Source organism: Fistularia commersonii, chromosome 35 (assembly GCF_037954325.1).
Source record: "Fistularia commersonii isolate RoL2024-O1a breed Wild chromosome 35, RoL_Fcom_v1.0, whole genome shotgun sequence".
NCBI classification, from domain to species: domain Eukaryota; kingdom Metazoa; phylum Chordata; class Actinopteri; order Syngnathiformes; family Fistulariidae; genus Fistularia; species Fistularia commersonii.
Window position 1 is genome coordinate 2222291 of NC_141318.1, and position 25306 is coordinate 2247596.

Genomic DNA, 25306 nt, shown 5'->3' on the forward strand with positions numbered 1-25306 from the left:
ATACATGAATATATGTGTATCTGCAGTCTACTGCATTGTGTTGGTTCTACTGCTCGTCGCCATGACGACTACCAGGGTGAGGGCGGGAGGAAGTGGTGTTTATTCAGGCCGATGCAACAGGAAGTGTGCACCCGCTCTAAACACAGAGGCAGAGTAACTAAGTACTTTTACTCGCGTATGTGTCTGATTACTCCCTTTGAACGCTAGCAGTTTTGTTTTGACTGACAGCCGCGGGTCGTCTCCGGGAGGTTGCCATGGCAACGAGGCGTCAATCACACAGGAACACAGTACTAAATGAAATAGGACGCTCTGTGTGTGTGTGTGTGTGTGTGTGTGTGTGTGTGTGTGTGTTGCTAATCCTCTGGGGCTCAAGAAGTCCGGCGATCTGCTCCCTGGAAAGATGGAAGACGAGAGGAGAAACATCTCGACAACACAGATTGAGGCGTTTTGACTCTTGTCCGTTTATTACCTGCTGTGTGTGTGTGTGTGTGTGTGTGTGTGTGTGTGTGTGTGTGTGTGGAGGAGGGGCGAGCTGTACAACGTGGACGGGTGGATGACATTTACAAGGCTTAAAAACTGTACAGTATCGAGGGAAGCCCACGTGTCCCCCCCCCCCCGGTTTGGTAATCTGGATTACGGCGCGGTAATCTGAGACTCGTTCTAGTCCGAGTCCATGTCGCTGTCGCCTCCGATGGACCGGAACTCCTCGCTCTCCTCGTCCTCGCTCAGCTGGACCTGGGAGAGCACGGCGGGGCCTCGGCGCCGCGCCTCGTCTTCCTCGTCGTCCTCTTCCTCCTCGCTGATGCCGTAATCCTCGCCGTTCCCCACGCTGGACGACTGCATGTGGCTGCGGCTCTCCGTCTCCTCGTAGCTGCCGTAACTGGCAGAGCGGGAAGAGGGCGTCAGATCGGCGCCGCTGGTTTGTTGTTTCGGGACGGATTAGCGCGGTTGTTTCGGTGTTCGGGGTCAGATATGTGGTTTGAGGTCAGATTAGCGGCGTTGGGTTTGTCGTTTGGGTCGGATTAGCGGCGTTGTATCATGGCGTGGGTCAGATTAGCGGAGTTGGTTCGTTGTTTGGGGGAGATTTGCGGCGCTGGTTTGTTATTTGGCTCAGATTAGCAGCGGTGGTTTATTTTTTAGGGTCAGATGAGCTGAATTGGTTTGTCGTTTGGGGTCAGATTAGCGGAGTTGGTTTATTGTATGGGATCAGATAAGCGTCAGTAGTTTATTGTTTGGGATCAGATTAGCTGCATTGGTTTGTCGTTTGGGGTCAGATTAGAGGAGTTAGTTTATTTTTTGGGCGTCAGATTAGCAGTCTTGGTTTATTGCTTGTGTCAGATTTGCGGACACAGATTACTGTTTGAGCCAGATTACTGCTGTTGGTTCATTGTTTTGGGTGACATTAGCTGCAGCTGTTTACAGTGTGGGGTCAGATTAGCATCCATGGGTTATTATTTGGGGTCAGATTAGTAGCCTTGGTGTACTGTTTGGGGTCAGATTAGCAGAGTTGGGTTATTGTCTGGGGTCAGATTAGCATCCATGGGTTGTTATTTGGGGTCAGATTAGTAGCCTTGGTTTACTGTTTGGGGTCAGATAAACTCCAGACGTTTATTGTCAGGGGTCAGATTAGCATCCATGGTTTATTGTTTGGGGTCAGATTAGCATCCATGGTTTATTGTTTGGGGTCAGATTAGCATCCACGGTTTATTGTTTGGGGTCAGATTAGCATCCACGGTTTATTGTTTGGGGTCAGATTAGCCGTCTTGGTTTCCAACTTGTGTCGGATTTGCGTTTACTGTTTGAGCCAGATTAGTGCCGTTGGTTCAGCGTTTGGGTCGGATTAGCTGCAGCTGGTTATTGCTTGGGACAGATTAGCGTCACCGATTTGCCATTAGGTATGAGATTAGCGGTGACGTTTCAGACCGAACCCTGACACAAGATCCTCCGGGACTTCCTGCCGGTCGCCGTTATTTCCGGTGCGTGTGGCGAGCGTACCTGACGTTGCTGTCCTCCATGTTCGGTCCGTCGTCGGGCCCGTCGCCGTCGTAGGACATCATGCTCTCGTCCTGCTCCATGCCCATGCGGGCCGTGTCCTGCGCCCTGCGGGGCGGCGCCGGCCGCACGTCCACCTCCCGGTCCGAGTCGCTGCCGCTCTCCGACAGGTGGATGGCTGCGGGGGGGGAAGCCGTTAGGACGCGGCGGCGGTCAAAACGGCGCCCGTTTCTACCGGCGGGGACTCACAGGAGAAGGGATTGTCGCCTTCCTCCTCGCTGGCGTCGTCCTCGCCGTCGGACATGAGCAGGTCCTGGTAGAGCACGCTGGCCTGCGCCGGCCGGCTCGGACGCCGCTCGTCCTCGTCTTCGTCGTCGTCGTCGTGCTCGTGCAGCCGCCTGCGCGGCGGCAGCAGCATCTCCTCGTCGTCGTCGTCGTCCTCCAGGTCTCCGTCGGCGTCCTCCGCCTGCACGCACACACACACACACACACACACACACACACACACACACACGACACTGTGACGGACGGGTCCACCAACACACTGACAGCTACCATGCGTTCAATTGCGGAAAAAAAACAATGTATTTTTCGGACTATAAGTCGCGGTTTTTAATCGTAGTTTGGCCGGGGGTGCGACTTATGTGTGAAATTATTGAGCTCTCTTGCTCTGATGTGTGTGTGTGTCTTGAATATAAGAGCGATCGTCACACACACACACACACACACACACACGCCAACCAATCAAAATTCAGCGGGGGCGGGTCATGGCAGAAGTGCGTTGTGAAAAAAGAAGCTACATGCTACCTCTGTACCGATGAAAATTGATCATTTCAACATTCGCGCTAACTTCTAAAAACAGCTGAGAAGGGCTGAACAAAAATGGCACCGAAAAGAAAATCATATTCTGCAGGTTACAAGCCGGAAGGAGTGAAATATGGAGTTGAAAACGGCGATTGAGCAGCAGAAAGAAAGTTTGAAGTTATTAAGAAACTTGTAAGGGACTGGCGAAAAGCGGAGGTTACTCTTACTGGAATGAAGAAAGCTAAAAAAGCTAATCGTGGGCTAAAAGCTAGCTGGCCACGGCTAGAGGAACCAGTTCACACATGGAGAGGCTCGTCAACAGGACGGTTGCGTCTTCACACCAGGTGGTTGCCAAGGAGATGAATATAAATGAGTTTGCGGGAGGAGCTTCCTGGTGTTACCGCTTCATGCAACGCAATCGCCTCTCTATCAGAGCAAGGACGCCGTCCTGCCGGGATCCAGAAAGGCTGGAATAATTGGAACTGCAAGTAACGACGACTCTGACGTAGCGACGTACCGCTAGAAGAGGAAGCGGCGCGTTGTTTACCTTCGGAGTTGGCGGAGTTGTTTTGAAGTGACACCGAAGAAGATTTCGTTGGATTTAGTGATTAAGAGTGACACGGATCGTTTGGTTGTAGCATGTGCTATATGCTATAGCAATTTGAATGACTCTTCCCGTAATGTTACGTTAGCATAGCCTAGCAAGCACCTTCTCAACTCGTTGTTTATGCGTCATATAGGCTCTACTTATTCAGCCTGTTGTTCTCTATTCTATTTTCATTTCAAATTGCCTTTCCAGATGAAACGTCTATTCTTGGTGTTGGATTTTACCAAATAAATTTCTCCCGAAAAATGCGACTTATACTCCAGTGCTACTTATATGCTTTTTTTCCTTCTTTATTATGCATTTTTGGCTGGTGCGACTTATACTCCAGTGCGACGTATAGTCTGAAAAATAGGGTATATCTGAATGCGAACGGGTTCTCACGGGCGCCGGGGTCTTGGGTTTGCTGTCATCGTCCTCCTCGAAGCCTTCGATGTCCACGTCCGACTCCTCCTCCCCGGGTCTCCTGCCGTGGCGTCCCTGCGGGGGCAGAGACAGAAGGGCCGTCACATCTCCGGACACCAGGAGGGGGGGGCGGCTCCGGCGACGCGAAAAAAAACAAAACGTCTACGCGAGTGCTAGCGAGGAAAGCGTGGAAGTATCTGAGATCTGCGGGGCTGAGGAGGGTGGAGGAGGTACCTGCCCCCCTCTCTTCTCTGGAGCAACCACTAGAGGTCCTTCAGAGAAAAGGCTGCTGGGCTCTCTGGGCAGACTCCCCGGAGCGCCGCTGTCAAACAGATCAGCAGGCTGGACGCCGCCGCACGCGCACACACACACACACACACACACACACACACACACACACACACGGAGATGGGACAAGACAGCGGGAGTGAGGGAGAAGAACACCAGTTGGGAGAAAGGAGAACACCGGAGTGGAGAAACTGCGGCAGAAGAAAGCAGAAGTTGTGTGTTTTCGGGTGAAGAGTTAGTGCAGATATTGAGAGGGGGTGGAGGAGGAGGCGGGAAAGGGGGCGGGGCTACGAGCAGGAAGCGCGAGACGCCTGCGCGGCGGCGGCGCTAACCTGCGGCGTGTACGGCCCGGGGGTCATGGGGTCCAGGCCTTCGAAGTCGGCGGCGTCCAGGGCGGCTTCTTTAGCCGTGGAGATGTCCTTCTCCAGCTGCGTCAGGTGCTCGTCGTACTGGAGGAAGAGAGCGACGCCTTCAGATCCGCTGGCGGGCGCGAGGTTAGCTCGCCGTTTCTTTGACCGCGGTGCGCTAAAGCTTTCCCAGCACGCCGCGTCCAAAGAAACGGCGCCGATCTTCAAACGCGACGCCCGCTATCGGAAAAACGTCCGACTTGAGTTTCCTGGCCAATTCCGATGAGAACGTCCCGACTGAGGTGACACCCGCGTATCCATGGATACGGCGTTGACGAATACCGACAGTACCTCCGCCAAGGTCTGCTTGCACACGTTGACGATCTCCAGCGCCGTCTTGGTGTACGGGCTGTCCGAGCCTGGGGGGGGGACAGGGAACAGTCCTGACTCCGAACGGGTTGCAGGAGGGGGGGGGGTGGTTGCCGCGGCGACACGCTTACCGTTGTACTTGATGCTGTTGTTGTGAATGAGGCCGACGTCGGAGAGGAAGACGATGCGGTTCTGGTACTTGTGTTTGGAGATGTTCTGTCGGGGGGCAGCAGACGCGCAGAGGTAAGTGTGCGATTCTGTGTGTGTGTGTGTGTGTGTGTGTGTGTGTGTGTTGGCCCTCACCTTCCTGATGGACTCCAGATCCATGGGATTAACGATCACCTTGTAGTAATCGGGCACGAACTTCTTGTTGACGGGGTGGTGGAACGGCCACGACTGGAGGAAACCACAATCCGACATTTCAATCTTCTTCTGACCAACGTTTGGATTCAAAAAAAAAAACAAAACAATTTTTTGTCCAGGAGAAAGAGAGAGGGAGAGAAGATCCTCCACTCACGTCGGGGACGGCCATCATCTTCTGGGTGACGATGTTGTCCAGGATGAAGGAAAACGCCACCTGGTCGTCGTCGTCCAGCAAAGGATTGATGGCTTTTTCCAGTCGGACCAGCCTGTCCTCCTTCTGAGCCCACGCGCGCACACACACACATACACACACATGCGCGCACACACACACGTACATAAGCGAAGGATCCGCGGTTACCGTGGGATGCGATCCCCGGTGTGTGTGTGTGTGTGTGTGTGTATGTGAGAGGACATCCCCTGCTCACCTCTTTCAGCTTCAGGTCGCACAGGTCCAGCATGGACTGGGCCACTTGTGTGATCGGATGTTTGGCTCCTGTCGGCATGGCAACACAGTCGTCAATATAAAAAAAAAAAAAAAAAAAAAAAACAACCGAAAACTCAAATTTTAGGAATAAAACAGGCTTAGGTCAACGTAAGCATATTTATGGGAATTTTTCGTCTCCTCGTGTGATTGCCCTCTGTTAGCATGAAAACAACCATGAAAAAATAAATATTAAAAAAAAAAAAAAAAAAAAACGCAAACTGAGTCCTGAAAACATTTTTGAGGAAATCATTAAAAAATATATTAATGGCCTTTTACGGAGTCTCTGGTTCCCTCTCAGATCAATTTTAGCATATTTACTCTGAGTTCCCTTCTTCTTATGAGCTGGGCGATCGCCTCCTGTCGGCATGGCAACAACCATGAAAACAAACAAACAAACAAACAAAAAAAAAAAAAAACGCGCAAGCTGACTCCTGAAAACATTTTCAAGAAAATGATCTAAAAAATATATGAACGCCCTTTTATGGGATCTCTGGTTTCCTCTAAGATCAATTTTAGCATATTTACTATTGTTCTCTTCTCCTCATGTGATTGGGCGATCACCTCCTGTCGGCATGACAACCATCAAAAAAAAACCAACCAAAAAAAAATAAATAAAAAAAGTGGAAACTGAGTCCTGAAAACATTTTTGAGGAAATCATTAAAAAATAAATTTACGCCCTATTATGGAATCTCTGGTTCGCTCTCAGATCAATTTTAGCATATTTACTCTAAGTTCCTTTCTTCTTATGAGCTGGGCGATCGCCTCCTGTCGGCATGGCAACAACCATCAAAAAAACAAACAAACAAAAAAACGCAAACTGAGTCCTGAAAACATTTTTGCGGGAAATTATCTAAAAAAAATATATATTTACGCCCTTTTATGGAATATCTGGTTCCCTCAGATCAATTTTAGCATATTTACTATTGTTCTCTTCTCCTCATGTGATTGGGTGTTTGCCTCCTGTCGGCATGACAACCATCATCCAAAAAAAAACCAACCCCAAAACAAAAAGAAACCAACACAAACTCCGGTTCCCTCTCCGATCAATTTTATCATATTTACTTGAAGCTCCCTTCTCCTCGTGTGATCGGGTGTCTGGCTCCCGTCGGCATGACAACAACCGCCGTCCGAAAAGACAAAACCAAACCGGTCGCTTTCCCCGCCGGCGTCTCACCGTTGTAGGTGGCGCTGTTCTTAACGATGAGCTCCACCGCCTCGCGGAACTCCTCCCTGGACGGGTACATGCGCTTGCGCACGTTCTCCCGCAGCGTCTGCAGGTCCATGGGCCGGGTGATGATCTTGTAGTAGTCCTTCACCACCTTGGCGTTCACCGGCGTGTGGAAGGGGTACGTCTGCACGGCGGGGGAAAGATAGAGCCCGGCGTGAGCGGCGGAGGGATATCTGGACGGGCGGCGTCCTGTCGTGAGCTCCTCACGTTGGGGTGGTCGCGCATGTCGTTGATGATGCTCTCCAGCACGGAGGACAGCGTCACCATGGGGTCGGTGCGGCGGCGGTGGATGGCCTTGTGTGGTTTCTGCTGGGCGTCAAAAAAGAAAACACAGCGCCCCATCACGGACGGCGGGTCGGGTGGCGGCGGGCGGGCGGGCGGGCGGGCGGACCGGAGGCGGCGGCGCTTACGTTGAGGTAATCGCAGTGCACGGTGCTGCCCAGGCGCCTCTTCTTCTTGGGCGGGAGCTGCTGCTTGGGGAACTTGAGGACCAACGACTTCCTGCGCACCTCGTCGGCGCTGACGTCGGAGAAAGACGGGACCGGTCAGGACGGAAGGGAGGGAGCGGCGGCGGCGGCGGCGTTTCAACCCCGACCCGGCGGCGCCCTACCTCTCGATGAGCTGCTTGCCCAGCACGATCTTGGTCCCCTCCACCTTGATCAGCTCCTCGTTGTCGTTGTGGATGACCGTCTTCTCCAGCTCCTCCTCCTGCTCCTCCGTCATGGCGACGGGGTTGGACGGCGGCGCGTTGGTTTGGTAGTACAGCGGGCAGAACTTGTTGGTCCGCATGTGGCCGATGGCTCCGCAGGCGCCGCACTTTAGCTAGGGAGGAGAGGCAGGCGTTAAGGAACACGGCGACGGCGGAGGAGAAAAACCACCGGCGGGTCCGAAGGGGCAAAGTACTGAATCAGCAAGCTTACTTTTACCTTGAGGTCTGGTCTCTCCTTGATCTTCTTGGCTTTCTTCTCGGGCGGCCCCTTGATCTTGTCCTTCTCCTGGTTCCTCTTCAGACGCCGGAGCTGCTCCTGGATGCGGCGCCGCTCCTTCCTCATCTCCTCCCTGTGCTGCTCGTCGAACAAGGCGAACTTCCGTCTGCGGGATCGAAAGGGAGTCGGACGAAAAAGAAAAAAACGCAAACGGGCGTCGGCGTCGGCGTTACATGAACTCGTCGTCCTTGGTGTTCCTGATCCTGGTGTAGGCGTCGATGACGGCGGCCTTGCGCACCGTCTCGCAGCGCACGTACTCCTTGCCGTCCTCGTCCCTGAAGGTGCGGTAGATCTTGAGGCGCCGCCCGGTGGCCGACGAGTTCAGGCTGGTGACGGAGGAGGCGTCGTCGTCCTTGTGGGAGCCGGTGGACAGGGAGCTGGCTGCGGGGACGAGAAGACGGGTGATCGGGTGCCGCCGCCGCCGTCGCCCCCGGCGACCGTCCCCACTCACACAAGCCCTTGCGGCGCTCCTTGCGCCCCTTGTTGTCGCGGTCGCTCTCCTCGCCCATCAGCATCCTCTGCAGCTCCTTCCTCTCCTGCTCCTCCCGCTCGCGCGACAGCTGCGAGCTGGTCTTCTTGTTCTGCAGCATGTTCTCGATGTTCTTGCCCATCTCCTCGAAGTCGCTGTCCTCGGCCGAGCTGCTGTCCGTGTCCGTGGAGAGAACCTCGGTGGACTCCAGCACCCTGCGGAGAAGGAGGACCTCAGGAGGGTTCCTCCTGGGGAGGCGGGAGAACACGACCCGGACGGAGGTCTTACTTGTTCTGCAGGTCAAAGATCCTCTGGCACTCCTCCTTGTAGCGCTCCTGGTGCTCGGCCACCGAGAACCGCGAGCCCCTGGCGAACTTGCTCATGGGTCCTTCTCCGGAGCGCGCCTGCTCGGTGGACATGGTCCTCACCACGTCGATCACCTCCCAGCGCGAGAGCTTCTTGATCTACCACCAAAAAAGACCGCGCGCTCGTGAAGAACCCCGGGCGGCGTGAAAGACCCGGCGTCCGCGGCCTCACCTCCTCCTCCGGGACGCCGAACTTGCGCAGGAGCTGCTTGGCGTTCTTCAGCGAGAGCCTCCTCAAGTCGGCGTCCGTCCCCGTCACCGTCTTCTTCACGGGCTGCGGCTCCTTGTCGTCCTGGCGGACGCGGACAGGGTGTGAACGTGGCTGCGCGTGGAGTGTGTGTGTGTGTGTGTGTGTGTGTGTGTGTGTGAGCAAACCTTTTGCTGGGTGGGCTTGTTGGGCACTTTGACGTAGGAGAAGCCCTCGCCGCAGCCCGTGGGGTCGGCCACGCCCGTCACCTCCAGCAGGCACTTCCCCTTCATGGCGGATATGAAGGCCCTGGTGGTGTTCCAGGGAGCCGTCCGCACCTGCCGCAGCACAGTTAGCATCAGACGCGCAAAACCGGGCGCCCGTTTTCCTGGGTTCGCCGGTCCGAGTGGGTTTTTGCTTTGTGATTCGAGCCCGGATTAGGAGTTGAGAGTGTTTGGCGCCGACTTGAAGCTGCGATGGGAAGCAGCAGGACACGCCGCCCGCTGCTAGCTAGCTAGCTAGCTAGCGAGCCCGGAGAAAACGACGGAAAAGCACGATCGAGGTTAGACGTTACTTTATAGCCTTCACTTTGACACTTTATAGTTTTATTTGTATTTCATATTCCCCCTCTTTTTTTTTTTTTTACTTTTTATACAATTTCCTACTATTATTTATTATTGTTATGTTTTACTTGAAACTCTGGCACGACAATTTCCTTCGGGATAAATAAAGTTGTTCTTATCTTACCTTAAAAAGTGTTGGTTATTTATCCCTGAGTTACGATGATGATGATGATGATTATTATTATAAAATTATACTTATACATTACATTACATTAGTCATTTAGCAGACGCTTTTAGCCTAAGCGACCTACAACATGTCACTTGAGGTACTTAATATAAGATATTGATAGTAATAATAATAATAGTTCTTCCTATTATTATTATTATTTAATGCTAATAATAAATATCACAATAATAATAATTATTATTATTATTATTTAATGCTGATAATAAATATCACAATAATAATAATTATTATCATTTAACAAAAAATAAAGAAATGTTTTTATTATCATTATGATTTAATTACAAGTCATAATAATCATATTAGCATAATACTTATTGTCGGCGAGATACGGTGATGGAAAGCTGGTTGTTTGACGGTTTTAACTTTAAGACTTAAAACCGACTTTTAACTTTTCGCTCTTTCGCTAATTGAATTTAGTTAAAAGTGAAGCAAAGTGTGCACGTTACTGAGAAAACAGGCGGCGATGTTGAAGAAAACCACCGAGACGAGCGAGGAAGCTCTGAAAGCTAGCGACCTTTGTCCGTCCCTCAAGGTAAACACACTTAATGAAACCGGCTGTTTTATCTTTTTTTTTATACATCGATTTAAAAACACGAAACCAAAGCGTTTCGACTCGTAACTCGGGGTGTTTCCGTACCTCGTCGTCGATCTTCATCTGAAAGTCCTCTTCGTTCTCCTCCTCTGGGGCGAAGAATGACTTCTCACCGTATCCGGCGTCCTGGAGGGGAAAAGCATCCGCCGCTCAGGTCGGTTTTTGTCGCCCGACGGTTAACGGCGGCGGCGGCGGCGTTACCTTGAGCCTCTGCTCGGCCACCAGCATGCTGTAGTAGGCGCAACACTGCTCCGGAGACACCATGGCTCGGATCTCCTCCTCCGTGGGGAGCCTGAAGTCCGGCTTCAGCACCCACCAGTTGGAGTCCATCCCTGCCGCGAGGAATGCGTTTAGACGTTATTTTGGAAACGATTCGCTGACGCGACCGCGAACGTCGTCCCCCTGCGCGCCCTGCCGTCCTCACGCCGAGTCTTACCTGCGGGGTAAAATCCATAGTAGGCATAATAAGCGCTTTCCCTGCTCAGATTCCTCTCTGTCAATTCAAAGTGCACACACACTGCTGAGCTCACATCTCCAACGCTGCACAGAAACCTCTCATTTCCCTGAACATTAGCCCTGATGCGACTGAAGCGGGGTTAAAAAAAAAAAAAACCCAATCCATTCAAAACGAGAACATGCGGGGGGGGAGGGGGGACACGCTCCACCTGTGCGCTTGAAGTCGGCGCAGAGCTTCAGCCGCTTCCGGATGCTGCTCTCCGAGTGCGACGGGAAGGCCTTCTTGATGTCCTCCATGCGGATCCTGCGGGGTCGGTCCTTGCTCTTCCAGAACAGCCGGTAAATGAACACCTGCGGGGAAACAAGGAGGAGGGGTAGAATGTAAGCGCTTTTTCCCCGCGCCGCCGCGGACGCCGTCGGTACGCACCTGCAGGAAGTCTCGGATGTGGGTGTTTGCGCGCTTGGAGTTGGGCCCCGGGACCTCGAAGAGGGGGCACTCCTGCCCGACCAGCATGATGTCTACGATCTCCCTGATGTAGTAGCCGTGACGCGTCCTGAGGACCAGGAAGTCGGTCTCCGGCATCTTGTGCAGGTAGATGGGCGCGCGGAAGAGGTTGTTTTCAAACGCCTGGGAAGAAGGGGGGGAGAGGCGGGTTTTTTTTTTGCGCGACGGCGCCGGGGTGGGTTTTCCGGGCGAAGGGTGGCGCTGCTGACCTGCAGGAGCTGCCCGGGATGCAGGGAGCCCAGGAAGGGGGACGTGTGGCAGTAAACCGTCTCCCCGTATTTGCAGTCCGGCGCTCCGGGGTCCTTCCCGGGTTTCTTCAGAGCAAAGATAATTATAATAAAAAAAAATAATAATAATAAATTTTATATAATTAGAAAATTATATAATTAGATATAATATATAATAATAGTATATAATTAGAAAAATTATTAACAATTAGTTAATTGCAGAGAACACATATCCCCATGAGGGATTAATAAAGTATCAAAATTATAATGATAATAATGATAATTTTAAGCATATTGTATATACTTATAGTTATGATGCTGTATATTTTCCATATTCATGAATATAAGTATTATGCTAATAAGAGAAGATAAGATGAGAACAACTTTATTTATCCCGAAGGAAATTGTTGTGCCAGAGTTTCAGGTAAAACATAACAATAATAGATAATAGTAGGTAGGAGGGAGAATAAGAAATACAATAAAGTATAAAGTGTCAAAGTTAAGGCTATCAAGTGTTTTAAGGTCTTAAAAAGTACAGAGATTTGAATATTCTCTTCGACTGAAGGAAGAGGAATTAAAAAGTCTGATGGTCTCAGTAACAATATAATTATTATGACTTGTTAATAAATCATAATAATAATAATAATAATTATTATTATTATTATCACTATCAATATTTTATATTAAATAACTTGAGCGCCTGCTAAATGACTGTAATGTAATGTAATGTAATGTATAAGTATAATTATATAATATTGATCATCATCATCATCTTAACTCGGGGATAACTAACCAACACTTTTTAAGACATTTCAGGATGCAGTCTGAGCTCGGCACAACGCCTGGCTCACCCTTTTGTAGTAGATAATTATAATAATTAAAAAGAAATGATAATTATATCTATCTATATATATATATATATATATATATAGTTAGAAAAAAAAGCAATTGCCGTAATTTCCAGGAAGATAAGCCGCGACTTTTTTCACATAAACAACGCTAATATATGGACTTTTTTGGGGGGCGCTAACGAGCTTCACGCCGCTAAAACGTTTATCCTCGTCACATCGGACCGATGAAATGACCGAGAAATTCTGAGTCCGTTCGACTCCGACACCGAAGAAGACGACTTTGACGGTTTTAGTGCGCGGGAGGAAGCCCGAGATAGCGACCGGCTAGCCGGTGCGGCTAATATTGAGGTGCGCTCAATAGTCCGGAAATTACGGTAACCCGTCCATGATGGGTTAATGGCAGAGAATGCATTTCTCCATGAGGATTAATAAAGTATCAAAATAATAATAATAATGCTCAGTATATTGTATGTACTTATACTTAATGTATATTTTCCATATTCATGAATATAAGTGTTATGCTAATATGATCATTATGACTTGTAATTAAATCATAATGATAATAAAAACATTTCTTTATTTTTTGTTAAAGAATAACAAGAATTATTATTATTGTGATATTTATTATTAGCATTAAATAATAATAATTATTATCATTATTATTGTGATATTTATTATCATTAAATAATAATAATAACTATTATTACTATTATCAATATTTTATATTAAAATGTTATAAGTTCCTTAGGCTAAAAGCATCTGCTAAATGACTGTAATGTAATGTAATGTATAAGTATAATTATATAATAATAATCATCGTCATCATCATCTTAACTCAGGGATAACTAACCAACACTTTTTAAAATAAGATAAGAACAACTTTATTTATCCTGGAGGAAATTCTTGTGCCAGAGTTTCAAGCAAAAACGTAACAATAATAGATAATAGTAGGAAGGAGGGAGAATAAGAAATACATTAAAATATAAATTGTCAAGGTTAAGGCTATCAAGTGTTTTAAGGTCTTAAGTACAAAGATTTGAAGATTCCTTGCGGCTTAAGACATTTCAGGCTCGACGCCCGTCTCACCCTTTTGTAGTAGTTTTTGATCTTGGTCGCCATGCCGACTTGCATGATGAGCGGCGGGTACTCCTCGCTGTACTCGGCCAGGATCAGGTCGCCGTCCTTCCCCGTCAGGTCCTGCGGCGTCCTCATGAAGAACATGTCGCCGCCGCCCGACGCCTGCCGCTCCTGCTCCCGCATCTACCGGAAAAAACGAATTTCGTTCGAACGAAACGGGCGAAGAAAAAAAAAAAAAAAAAAAAAGGGGGGGGGGGGTCGTCGGAGGAAACGGCGAGCGCCGCCGCGTACCTTGGCTTTCTTCTTGATGTGTTTGAGCAGAGCCTGGACGGCGTGGGGCCCCGGCTGAGCCAGAGCGCCGAAGGAGTACTTCTTCAGCGTGGAGCGATGGAACTGGCGGAGCTTCATGGGTCCCATGTGGGTGGGGAAGAAGGGCTGCCTGAGCTCCAGCGCCGGGATGGAGTGCTGCGGTTACCAAAAAACACGCCGCGCGTTCAAGGACACGCCTGCACGCCGCCGCGCGACCACGGGTTCCGGTTCCGTCTTTCTACCTGGATGATGTTGCCGCCGAACGTCCCCCTCAGGCCCTGCTGTTTGGGGTAGTAGAACTCGTCGTTGGAGAGGTTCCAGGGGTCCTTCACCTCCGGCTGGGACATGTTCTGAGGGGAAAGCAGATCCGGAGAAACGTCATCCGGCAGCGCTCCGCGCTCCAAAACGAACCGTCGAAGAGGAACACGGAATGGATCATAACTATCAGTGATGGCGCCGTCAGGGGAGGCAGGAGAGGCCGTGCCTCACCTGCCAATCTTGGAAAGCAAAAAATGGGAAATAAAAAAAAAACAGAATGACATTATATGGATCAGTGGTTTTCACTAAAAGGTATTTTTTTAACTGAAGGACGACAAGGACCAAAATAACTTTTTTTTTTTACATTTCAAGTGATTTTTTGAGTGCTACAGAAAGCTGAGATGAGATTTTAAACCCATTAACTGCTTCCAATAATATAATGTATAAGCCACTCTTTAGTGTTCATATGTTTGTAAATCTGATATTGATGAAGTGGGTGCCTCACTAGCCATAAACCTCTGTTGAAATGTTTTTAACTTCCCCCTGCGCTGCGAAGAAGCCCGTTAGCTAACTCCAGAAGGCCCACTTCTCACCGGTTTTGTTCATTTTGTTTCAAGAAAACAGCTGACCGGTGACCAAAACTGCGAATGGTCTGCAAGAAGTATCGGGTAATGCAGTTCCCATGGAACTGGAGAAATCCTCTGCTTTCCCTGACGAGCGCAGAAGGTCCCTCCGCCATCCCGATGCACCAAGAAATGGACTAGATCTCCAAAAAGTACCCTTTGCAAGGAGGCATTTTAGCGGCTAAGCATTAGCGCGGTTAGCACAAAGAGTACTCCTGCTTTTCATCGGTTCTTTCAGAACATACGAGCGGGAAGCAGGCCGCCACTTTCTAAATTCTGTTCCGCCGCACCTTCGCGTCCGCCTTCGTTGCCCAGGTGGGCCGAGGTACCTGCTGCGGCTCGTCCTTTATCACCCCCGTCTTCCCCAGCAGGATGCGGCTCTTCTTGATCGCCGTCTCCTTCTTGTTTTCTTTCGACGGCGAGTGGGAGGTCGTCTCCTCCTTCTCGTCCGGGATCTCTGCGGGAAGTAAATAAAAGTCGGCGCCATTTACTGCTGTGCCTCCTGTTCAGGATGTAGATTATCACCGCCGCCATGTTTGTTCTGGTCTGAAACGGATCTCCGCATCGCCCTCTAGTGGACGTACTCGACTTACGAGCGCATCGACTCGTGACTTTTTCTAGATCCGAGTGGATTTTTTTGCTTCGCGGCCGAGTCGGGATCCGAGTTAAGAGCGAGAGGGAAGCGGTGTTTAAAAACAGTCGGTCGCCCGGAGAAGATCATGGAATAACATGAGCCAGGTTGGCCAGATGGAGAATTTACGGGGATTTGGCGCGACGGACGAGGCGTCGCCGAGGCGGTTTGATGGTTTTAACAAGAGGAGCGGCTTCACTCCATCGCCAAATGAAGTTTAGACATTAAGTGCGGCAAAATTTGCACGTTACATTTAAGCATTAAATGAAAAAGCCACTCTTTATATTCCCTTTATGAAGTACAGTATACCCTTGTTTTTTGCGGGGGTTACGTTCCAAAAAGAACCCGTGATAGGCAAAATCCGTGAAGTAGAAACCTTTATTTTTTTTTTACAATTATTATACCATTAAATACTCTATTATACATTGCTGCTGTCATCCTTATGTTTTTTTCTTCCTTCTTTATGGAACGAACGGAAGATTGATTATTTCCGTAATGTCGACCTACAGCCGCATAGCTTTTAGCTTTCCTTAGCATGTCCAGAAGTTTAACTTTATCTGCGATAGATAGCATCTTCCGCTGCCTTTTGGGCTCTTTTGTCGCTCCAGAGCGTTTTGTCAACATTATGGGTTTTAGAGAAACTCGAAATTGCGAGAGAATTTGCACGTCCGTAATGTAAATTTGTCAAGCTGTTTTACTTACGTGTACATATTAAACTGCAACATTATTGACGCACAGGTAGAGAAGAAGCGGGGTGACTTTTTAGCCAATCAGAATGCAGAACACAATGCACCATGCAAATCCATGAAGTAGCGAAACCTTGAAAAGTAAACCGCATTATAGCGAGGGATCGCTGTATCATTATTTTTTATACATTTTTTTGTTATTCACAGAGGCCATTTTGAATAATCACCGTTTCCGTTTGTGTACGGAGACGCACGTGTCGTAGAAGTACCGTAACTTCCGAATGATAAGCACCTCCTTTTTCCCACGCTTTGAACACTGCGGCTAATTTATGGATTTTTTTGGGGGGGGGCCAACGAGCCACCAAAACATTTAGCCTGGTCACATCTGACCAAAAAAATGTGCGTATTTCATTAAAAGCTGAAAAAATTGTTTGTGTAAATATCTCATGTTACAACATGGACACCTGGTGCGCCCAAAAGTCCGGAAATGAAGGTACTGTATTTTCCGCACTATAAGGCGCACCTAAAACTGTTTGATCTTCCCAAAAACCGACAGCGCGCCTTATAATCCAGTGCGCCTTATATATGGATCAATATTGAGCAGCAACAGGTCTTGCAACTGCGGGACGCAGCCGCCGACTCCATTTTCTCCCGTTGAAGAAGTAGCACGCGGTACATGCTGGGATTTATGATTGCGCAAAGCGTGCACAAGATGACCTGCGCCGAGTAAAGAAGACTAAAAAGATTTTCCGAGGAAACAAAGTGAGACGGCTACAGTTAGAGGACAAACTTTTGGGTTGTTGAACAGAGAGCAGCAAGTAGAAGTGTCTCTACAGTCACTGTTCCAATAAAGGCAACAGCGCTAGCTAGCGCATTTAGACCGTCTCTAAATTCATTTAGAAGCGGCGCAAATACCTGTAAGAGCTACCGGTACGTACGGTAACCTATTGTGAATGCACTAACTTGTTTTGGGAGTGAACGGAGTTGTGAGAACCTTGGTTTGTATTCTATAAATAAAGTTTGACTGACTTATCTGACTGTTTTGTTGACATTCACCTTGGCGCAACCCAAGCCGCTACTGTTGCTTCTATTCCATGCGCCTTATAATGCAGCGCGCCTTATACAGGACTGTCTCAGAAAATTGGAATATTGTGATAAAGTTCTTTATTTTCTGTAATGCAATAAAAAAATTTTTTTTAAAAATTACTTTTTCATGATATTCTTATATTTTGAGATAGGATTTTGGAGTTTTCTTAAGATGTAAGCCCGCATAATAAAGGCCTGCAATATTTCAGTTGATTTGTCATGAATCCAGAATGTATGACCTTTTTGATTTTGTAATTGCATTACAGAAGATAAAGAACTTTATCACAATACTCCAATCTTCTGAGACAGTCCTGTATACGACATTTTTTTTAAGAATTGGCCATTCATCGACGGTGCGCCTTATAATCCAGTGCGCCTTATAGTGCGGAAAATACGGTAGTCATCTGGGTGAGGCGAAAATGCACGGGCACTTGCTGTATTAACGGCATGGATTCCCGTGTTCGGTATGCTTCTAAATTTAATTTAAAAAAAAAAAAAAGCCTGTCAAGATAGAGCGTCTGGATTTACCGAGTATGATGTTCTCATCGTTGGGGTCCAAGGTGAGAACGGGCGGCATGAGCATGTGCTCCATCTCCTGGTCGTCCCAGATGATGTTGTCCTCCCAGCGTCCGTACACCAGCTCCTCGTTGTCGATGGGGAAGATCGAGAACCAGGAGGCGTCTTCCTCGTGTGAGGCTGCGGACGAGAGGAACGCGGCCGTTGACGGCGGGGTTTGCCCGAAAAATTTGCCTCCATTTCAAAACCTACCCATGTGATCGTGAGCGTTCTTTTCCCGCTTTGAACCGGACATGGACGACGACTTGGGCATGGGAGGGGGAGTCGGCGGCACCAGCTGGGAGTTACTCCTCGTCAGACCTGAGGGGTTGGAAATATATCCAAAAGTCGAGCTTTACTATGTGAAACTATTATCTGGACCAGCGAGTGCGAGTCTGAGACGATAATATGCACGTATCGGCAAAAAAATCTTGCAAACTGCGAATTCTGACAAGTCTTTCGTGACAGAGGCGTGCTACAAAAACTGTTGATGTTAATCATAAATGAACGATTTGGCCGAGATTGTTGAAAAGTAATTAAAATCGAGCTGAGGACAGATCTTGGGTGCACCGTTCATAACAGGCTTCTCTATCGGGTCCACTTTTATTTGTTATTAGCCTGAAGCTAACACCAGGGCGAGGGGCGCAGAGAGCTACTTTTTGGGTACAATTATTCCGAGGGGCGACTAGTTTGATGCACACTTCTGAAATAACTCATTTGCTCAATTTACTTTTAATTACATGTTTTTAAAAAAATAATTACGGATATGTGTAAAGATAAATCCTGTTAATGACGATCAAAATCATTAGCAACAATGATTTAACGAGGTAGGAAACAGACATATATCAATGTGCAACGCTTTATTTCTATAAAAATGGTCCCTTAAGATACGAACTCAATTCTTTCCAGAAGTGGGTTTTTATGTTGATTTTTTTCGTATATTAAATGAACTAACTACCCCGGACGAAGTGGCCGAGGGATGCCGGAAGCCGCAAGGCGAGCGGCGCTAATTCAGAAGATGCGGCGGCGTCATGGAGCGAATTCGAGTTGCGGGAGCTCGCTTGACGCGTACCGAGCGGATTTTCGAATTCCGATATATTTTTTACGAAGTGATTCCCATCTTACGTTTACACTGACGTGACTTTGACTTGCACTAGAGCTACACCGGTACCGCCAGAGTTACAGGTAAAGGAGGTTCCTACCTTGCTGCGCGTTATAAGCGTTGGCGTTGCGGGTCATGCTGGAGGGCAACCAGCCCGCCAGGCTGGCCCGCTGCGTCTTGGTGCCCTTGTGCTTCACGTCCTCGCCGTTCCAGATGATATCGTCCTCCCACTGCAGCTGCGTGACCATGAGGAAGAGCTCGTTCTCCAGGGGCGACCTCCGCTTCGGTTCGGCGTCCTCTGGACCGTCGCCGTCTCCGTTCCACCTCTCCTCCTAAGAACCGACCGAACGAGAACGCTAGCGACGGGAGCGTGAGCTCTTACGACCTTTCGGCTACGGGTTAGCGGTTCGCAAACCTCCGGAGCGGCATCTGCGGCTTCTCCGGGCGAGTCCTGCTTCGGCGGTTCGCCGGAGTCCGCCTCTTTCAGCTTGAACCCGTAGGTGAAATGGCTTCCGTCCTCGGGGACCCCCAGCATGTCGTACCACAGCTGGGCCGGCCCGTATCGCCACTCGGCAACTTTGGGCCGCGATTCCGCCTCCTTGTCGCCGTCACCGCACGTCTGAGAGAACTTGGATTCGACTGGGGCCATCATGGTTATCTAGGAGGTGGGAAGATGGAAAAATGAAAGGGTGGAAAGACACTTGTGGCCTCTGACAATTCAGCCCAACCAAGGAAAGCCGAGGTCACTTCCGAGAGCTCAATCGTGATTTTTACCTCATCGTCCGAGAGACACTGCTCCGGCGGCGGAGGATTCGCGTACTCGTACACCCATCCGGACTTCTTCTCCTGGGTGTCCTCCACGGGTTCTCCTTCTGGAGGAGGCGTCCCGGGCAGAGCGTCCCGGTGTTTCCTTTTTTTCTTCCGGCGGGCGCTCCTCCACACCGACGGCATGTTCTTCCCGGGTCCGAACAGCCGCAGGAACCTGAGCACCTGGGAGGAAAACGGCGAGCGGAGGGCGTCAGCTGAAGATCCGGTGCGCCCTTTCCCTTCTGTTAGCAAAGCTAACATCGCCTGCTCTCATTGGACCGTCCTGAGTTGCAACTGTTAGATTGCAAAGATTTCAGGACCGCAGTAAAACCAGAGGTACCTTCATAGGTTCTGGAAAATGTCATGATTTGGGCAAAATAGATACCGTATTTTCACGACCATAAGGCGCACCGTACTAAAAGGCGCAGTCTCAGTTCGGTGTGCCATTACTGTATTTAACACACATATAAGGCGCACCTGATTATAAGGCGCGGGTTTTATATACAATCCACGCCCACACTTCCCCCTTTAACGTTCTCATGGTGTCCTCTACCACGTCCGCCTTACAACAACAACAACAACAACAACACACAAGCATACAAGTGTGCCTATTTAAAAATAGAGCGGGAGCTAAACTGTGTTTGGTATTCACACTTTTTTACCGCTAATCGCCATCAATCGAACCCATGGAAGTCCTCATCTGTTTCTGATTTGAACGGCTGCGCTAAATCTCCATCCAACATGTCAGAGTCACTTTCCAACACGTTAGCCTAGGCATCTACAATCCATCCGCAAATTGTGGTGTAACTCGCCCGGCGCTGCCTTCCACTCTTAGTGAAACCGTGGTCTCCAAGAAGACTTTTCGTACCCCGTTGTGCGTCTCGCTACCGTGCTGGTCCACTTCTTCTCCACAGTGACTCACCGGGATGTTGAAAGTGAGCGGCACCTCGTCCATGTTGGCGACGTGGCTGGATGTGTTTGTCGGCGATGTTTTCAGGGTTGTCAAAACAACGATGTTCTGCATAACGCACATACCCGTTCTTTAATATACAATCGACGCCCACGCTTCCCCCTTTAACGTTCTCATGGTGTTCTCTGCTACGCACACAGGGCGCACTGCACTATAGGGCGCCGCACATTTTGAAGAAAATCTAAGCCTTTTATAGTCGTGAAAATACGGTAGACGGATTTGTGGTCCCGAATGGGGGAAAAAAACCCTGAAAAGACATTTTACCCTTCCGGGTCTGAACTCCGGGAAGAGCTGGGTGACGCTGGGCAGCGCTTTGGCCGCGTCCTTCTGCATGATCCCCGCCAGCGGGAGGTTGAGGCTGTCCGGAGGCCCTCCGGCGCCGGAGCCCGCGCACGGGCGGTCCATCTCCGACTCCGAGTCCGAGGAGCTGCTGAAGTCGACCTTATCGGCGGTGGAAGACGGGGCGATGATGGAGGGGAGGATGATGCCGTCGCCCTCCTCCCCGACTGTCCACGAGCGGAGACAGACCACAAGACAAATACTGGCGTGTGCGTCTCACGACGGGGATTTGTAAACGACTGGAGGCGTCGCTCTCACCGTTGGCGCCCTGAGAGGACGGCTCCTCCTTCTTGGTCGCCGTGGGAAGGCTCGGAGGCGGCGGAGGAGGCATGAGCTTGGAATCGATGTCCTCGCAGTCTGCGTCGTAGTCATCTTCGTCATCTAAGGGCGGAAACAGCGTGTCAGCGGCGAACCCGACCCGTCCCGGGTGCGATCAGGGGTGCCACTTATACGATGACCAGGTCAAAATGATCTACCCACAACAAAAATGCTGAAGTTTCTTTATATGTACAAGGTATGTTGATGTTCCTTGCATAACCGATGAGCCAATATTGCACAAAACAAAATTATTAACAATTACCTGTAATGGTGCTTCGGACGCGACTTTCGCTTTTGAATTATGTTGTGTCAAAAGTAACTGCTGTCGGGACAACTGGGGATTTTAGTTCCCTCACCTTATTCTTTCTCAGCTGGCTTTTCGGCGGGACGTCCGTGTCGTGTTTCCAACGAACCGTCCGAAAATGCCGCTCCACGTTAACCCGTCTTTGGTATTGCGATGTTAGACCGGCAGATGGGGCGAACGCACTTCGAAAATGTCGTTGTGAAAAAAGAAAGCCCTCCTCCAATTCCGTATGAAAGTGATACGTTTGTGTCTTCTTACATTTTATACCCTTTCTTAAGTTGAAGAGGAAAAAAAAAAAAAAAAAAAAAACGAGAGCTAAAAATTGGAGGTAACTTTAGTTTTGTTGCAATTCGCGCCGTTATTGTGTGCGTGCAGTGGCCTCAGTGTCGGAAAAAAAATCAGATGTCATCTGATTGGCCGCCCCGTGCATCAATCGAGTGACGGGACGGATGATTGGCTGGCGTCTATTTTTTTTTTTATGTCATACAATCTACCAGTATTACCTTTGCGATCGACGCATTGAGCCCCCCTGCGTTAGATGATCACCTGTTTTCCTGCTGGGCTGCAAGGTCCCCATGGCCTGGCGGTACTTCCTGGTCTCGTCCTCCGCGACCTCGCTGATGTCGGAATAATCCACGGCGTCATCGGTGCTCTTCACCCAACCTGGGGGGAAGCCGAGCGCGGGGAAACGTCACTTCCCCCCCTCGGTTTCGACCCGAAGCGGCGCTGCGCCGACGCACTCACCCTCCGCGTCCACCACGCTGGAATCTTTGGCTCCCTCGTGATCCTCGTCCTCGTTGGCCGTGATCTCCGTGATGAGCGACCCCAGGCCCAGATTGCCCAGCCCGGCCAGGTGCTTCTTGGACTCCTGGAAGGAGTTTAGAGAAAACAGGAAGTCCGTTACAGCGAGATTCGAACAAGAATAAGAGAGCGGTATTTTGTATTTGATGGGCTTTGCTAGCGGAGAGTTCCTGATACCAATGCTAAGCATTGATTTATAGCCTCTACAAGCTAATTCAAAATAGAGAGAATAAAAAAAAACTCGCATTATCGAGGACGCTGTCATCCTCCAGCTGCCCGTCTTCGTTTATGTTCCCGAAGAGGAAGCCCGTTATCGAGAAGGGGCGATCTTGGTCCTCGTCGCTGTCTGAGTCCGACATCCTGAAAGATAGAAGAGGTCATCAGAAATAGAAGAACTAAGAATAAGCAATTTACCATGCTAACAATGTATACAAACGGGTAGATTAACAATGGTCAAAAAAATAAAGGGAACACTTAAACAACACAATGTCACTTACACTTGTGTGCATTCAAACTGTCCACTTAGGAAGCAACAGGATTCATTTTGACTTGTTTTAAGGACATTACATCAGCCTGTAGTGTGTTTTTGCACTTTCATTCGGAGTGTGACTCCAAATCCAGACTTCCATGGGTTCATACATTTGATTTCCATTGATCGTTTTTGTGTGAATTTGCTGTCAGCGCATGTACGCGATGTAAAGAACAAAGTATTACATGAGAATATTTCATTCATTCAGATCTAGGATGTGTTATTTTAGTGTTGCAACTGCAACTAGCAGTGACTAGCAATTAGCAATGAAGAACAGCAATACTGCTGTGGTGACACCTATGGAGAAACTTGTGAAGGAGTGTGTTGCTAAAGGAGCTGCTCAGTGCTGCCATGATGTTCTGCATGAGGGAGGGCGACGTTGTTCATCAGAAATCATAGCTTAACTACCACCCTCCGAGCCTTCCTCGGCAGTTTGTCCTTCTTCCTGTCAGCCACGGTCGATGTTCTGAGACCAGTCCCATTTATTGTTCAGGCGCTTGTAAGAAACCGCTCTCTCAATGTCCGTCCCCTGGGTGTTCACTGGTGTCGGGGTGTGTGTTCCTGAGCTCGGCAGGATTTTAAGCCGGGTTAGCTTAGTTAACTTAAGCTTAGCTGAAGTTAGGTCTCCTGTCAGGTGAACAGCTCTCCCCCACAGGCTCAATCTTTTAGTTTTTGGAGAGCCATAACACGTCTATGTGTGAACGACATCTCCATAATCGAACATGGGAAGGACGGGTCCTCGCAGTCGAAGGGAAAAGATGACCGCATTGAAAGGTTCATGCAGAAGGTCACGCGTGAGGAAAATATGTAAAACTCACAGGGCCGTCATAACATGGAGAGACATCTTTTGCATTGTTTACATATTTCAATGTCTTTGACGGATAATTACTTTGGCCGTTTTTGAGGTCCTATATGTTATAAATATGCTTCAAAAAACCTGCTTCTGACATTATAAACTTCTAGTAACAAGCTGTCATTTAACATTCATCTCATTCTTACTATGATGCTAATAGCAATGTTCATTTTAGCATATGCTACTTCTTATTTCTGGCTATGAAAAGCTTACCTCCATCTAGGCTCAATAAAGTCTACCGATCTAATACGGCTTTGTCCGGGGCTTAGATTAATCATTTAAAATGTTATTGCACATTCAACATAATCTTGATGTTTACTTAAAGACAGAAAATAATAGTTCATTCTGAGTTAAGATGAATTGCAATGTAATTTTCACCTCTAGCTCTTTGCACACACGCCTCTGGAGTTCTAACTTCATAATGCGCTGCTGCATCCATTCAACCATTCTCTTTCTCGGAATTATTGTAATTTAATCTTTATTTTGCACCGTTTGTCCGATGTTTTTGTGATACACTTGCACAAAGACGCAGATCCCCCTACAGACAGCCCAATAGGGAACAAATTAACTTTAGCTAGTGTTAGCATGTTAGCCATCCGATAAAAACAAGTAACCACACATTACTGTAATATAACTTGTGCTCTTACCTTGAGGGGGTTCTCAGACAAATTTATTAATCTTTTATAACTATACCGATGGTGTTTTAAATTAAAAAAATAGCTCCGCTTTGCTTGGCAAAGCACTTAATGCTAGCTAATATCGAGCGGGCTGCAGTGTTTGCAGCAAACCGACTAAAAGCTATGTAACGCTAAACATAATGTCCGGTCTTCGTGGCCGGTTTTAAAAGACGTCGAGAGAAAAATTATTCAAAATCATTAATTTTACATCCTTCGCGAAAATTTAGAAGGTGGTAACACAAAGACGTTTTATTTTTATTTAGTGACTCGGCGAGACCGCCGCGAAGCTGGCCTGCCTCCGCACGCGTGACCCGGATGTACATTGAACTGCGTCACTTCCGGGTCGGAGAGACGTGGTAAACAAGATTGGTCTCAGCCTTGACTTTAGGGCTGCAGAAACAACCACCTGTATTTCTTTTTTACATTCTAAATTTACGTTTTGAGGATGTGAAATCTATTTAAAAAGATATATCATTTTCATTTTTGTCTCTAAATTTGGCACAAAACGCTCGCTGTCATAAGCAATGCAGACAAATTACATTTCCTCTGTCCTTCCACTTAAAAATGTTATCGTTCCCTTTTTTAAAAACACTGTTTTGGCAGGTTGTTGATGTATTTTTTTTCCCCGTGCATTTCTGAAATCACCAAACACATGACCTCACTGGACCACATCTGCAAATTTGTTTTCCAGCAACTTTATTTACACTGAACAGTACAGTGACAAACTGTACAAAGTACAAATCGAGAAGTTTCGATGCGGTTCTGATAGCAAAACTTCCAAAAGAATTGTGTATGATCAGTGGGAGTGGCTGGTCGGACCACGTCCATCCTTGTGGTGAATGTCCCACACACACATGCACGCAGGGAATCAAACCTAAATGTTCAGACCATGAACGGATTTAACCTGGAGTGAACCTCGGTTACATCCCCAGTAGGGCCGTTAGTCGTTAAAACAACAAAACATCAGCTTAAGACATGAGAAACAAAGAGGTCTGCATCGGATACCCCCACCCTCTCCCAAAACAAGAAGACATGATCCCAGGCATAG

The 25306-nt window shown here is 48.6% G+C and overlaps 1 protein-coding gene across 9 annotated transcripts; it reads right to left on the reverse strand.

Moving 5' to 3' along the window:
- Nucleotides 1-441: 441 nt before the first annotated feature.
- Nucleotides 442-24368, reverse strand: taf1 (TAF1 RNA polymerase II, TATA box binding protein (TBP)-associated factor). 9 transcript variants are annotated; one of them, XM_086142492.1, is made up of 41 exons: nucleotides 24229-24368; nucleotides 22445-22559; nucleotides 22143-22266; nucleotides 21945-22061; nucleotides 21035-21157; nucleotides 20702-20943; nucleotides 19435-19650; nucleotides 19076-19318; nucleotides 18761-18992; nucleotides 17772-17879; nucleotides 17532-17699; nucleotides 14930-15057; nucleotides 13962-14069; nucleotides 13702-13875; nucleotides 13420-13593; nucleotides 11465-11569; nucleotides 11178-11378; nucleotides 10960-11101; nucleotides 10496-10626; nucleotides 10340-10420; nucleotides 9081-9230; nucleotides 8878-8997; nucleotides 8629-8804; nucleotides 8323-8555; nucleotides 8045-8252; nucleotides 7812-7977; nucleotides 7496-7707; nucleotides 7296-7404; nucleotides 7093-7191; nucleotides 6832-7009; nucleotides 5598-5665; nucleotides 5327-5449; nucleotides 5113-5205; nucleotides 4941-5025; nucleotides 4792-4859; nucleotides 4426-4542; nucleotides 4040-4147; nucleotides 3785-3880; nucleotides 2242-2458; nucleotides 1996-2170; nucleotides 442-880 (listed from the first exon to the last, which is right to left on the reverse strand). In XM_086142492.1, the coding sequence occupies exons 2-41, from the start codon at nucleotides 22556-22558 to the stop codon at nucleotides 661-663; spliced, it is 5952 nt and encodes a 1983-aa protein (XP_085998618.1). In that variant the 5' UTR covers nucleotide 22559; nucleotides 24229-24368; the 3' UTR covers nucleotides 442-660. The 9 variants fall into 9 exon arrangements, with proteins under 9 accessions (XP_085998618.1, XP_085998617.1, XP_085998615.1 ...); XM_086142491.1 differs by having other exon boundaries at nucleotides 7093-7194; XM_086142489.1 differs by having other exon boundaries at nucleotides 7806-7977.
- Between the last annotated feature and the right edge of the window lie 938 nt (nucleotides 24369-25306).

What these genes read in the sequence shown, in the direction of transcription:
- taf1 (XM_086142488.1), bottom strand. Translation starts at nt 22,558, where the DNA reads ATGTCGGACTCAGACAGCGACGAGGACCAAGATCGCCCCTTCTCGATA. An exon ending in CGATGAGAACATCATACTCG is followed by an intron (nt 15,058 to 17,531) that starts GTAAATCCAGAC and finishes TACTTCCCGCAG; the next exon opens with AGATCCCGGACGAGAAGGAG. An exon ending in ACATGCGCGACCACCCCAAC is followed by an intron (nt 7,010 to 7,092) that starts GTGAGGAGCTCA and finishes CCCGCCGTGCAG; the next exon opens with ACGTACCCCTTCCACACGCC.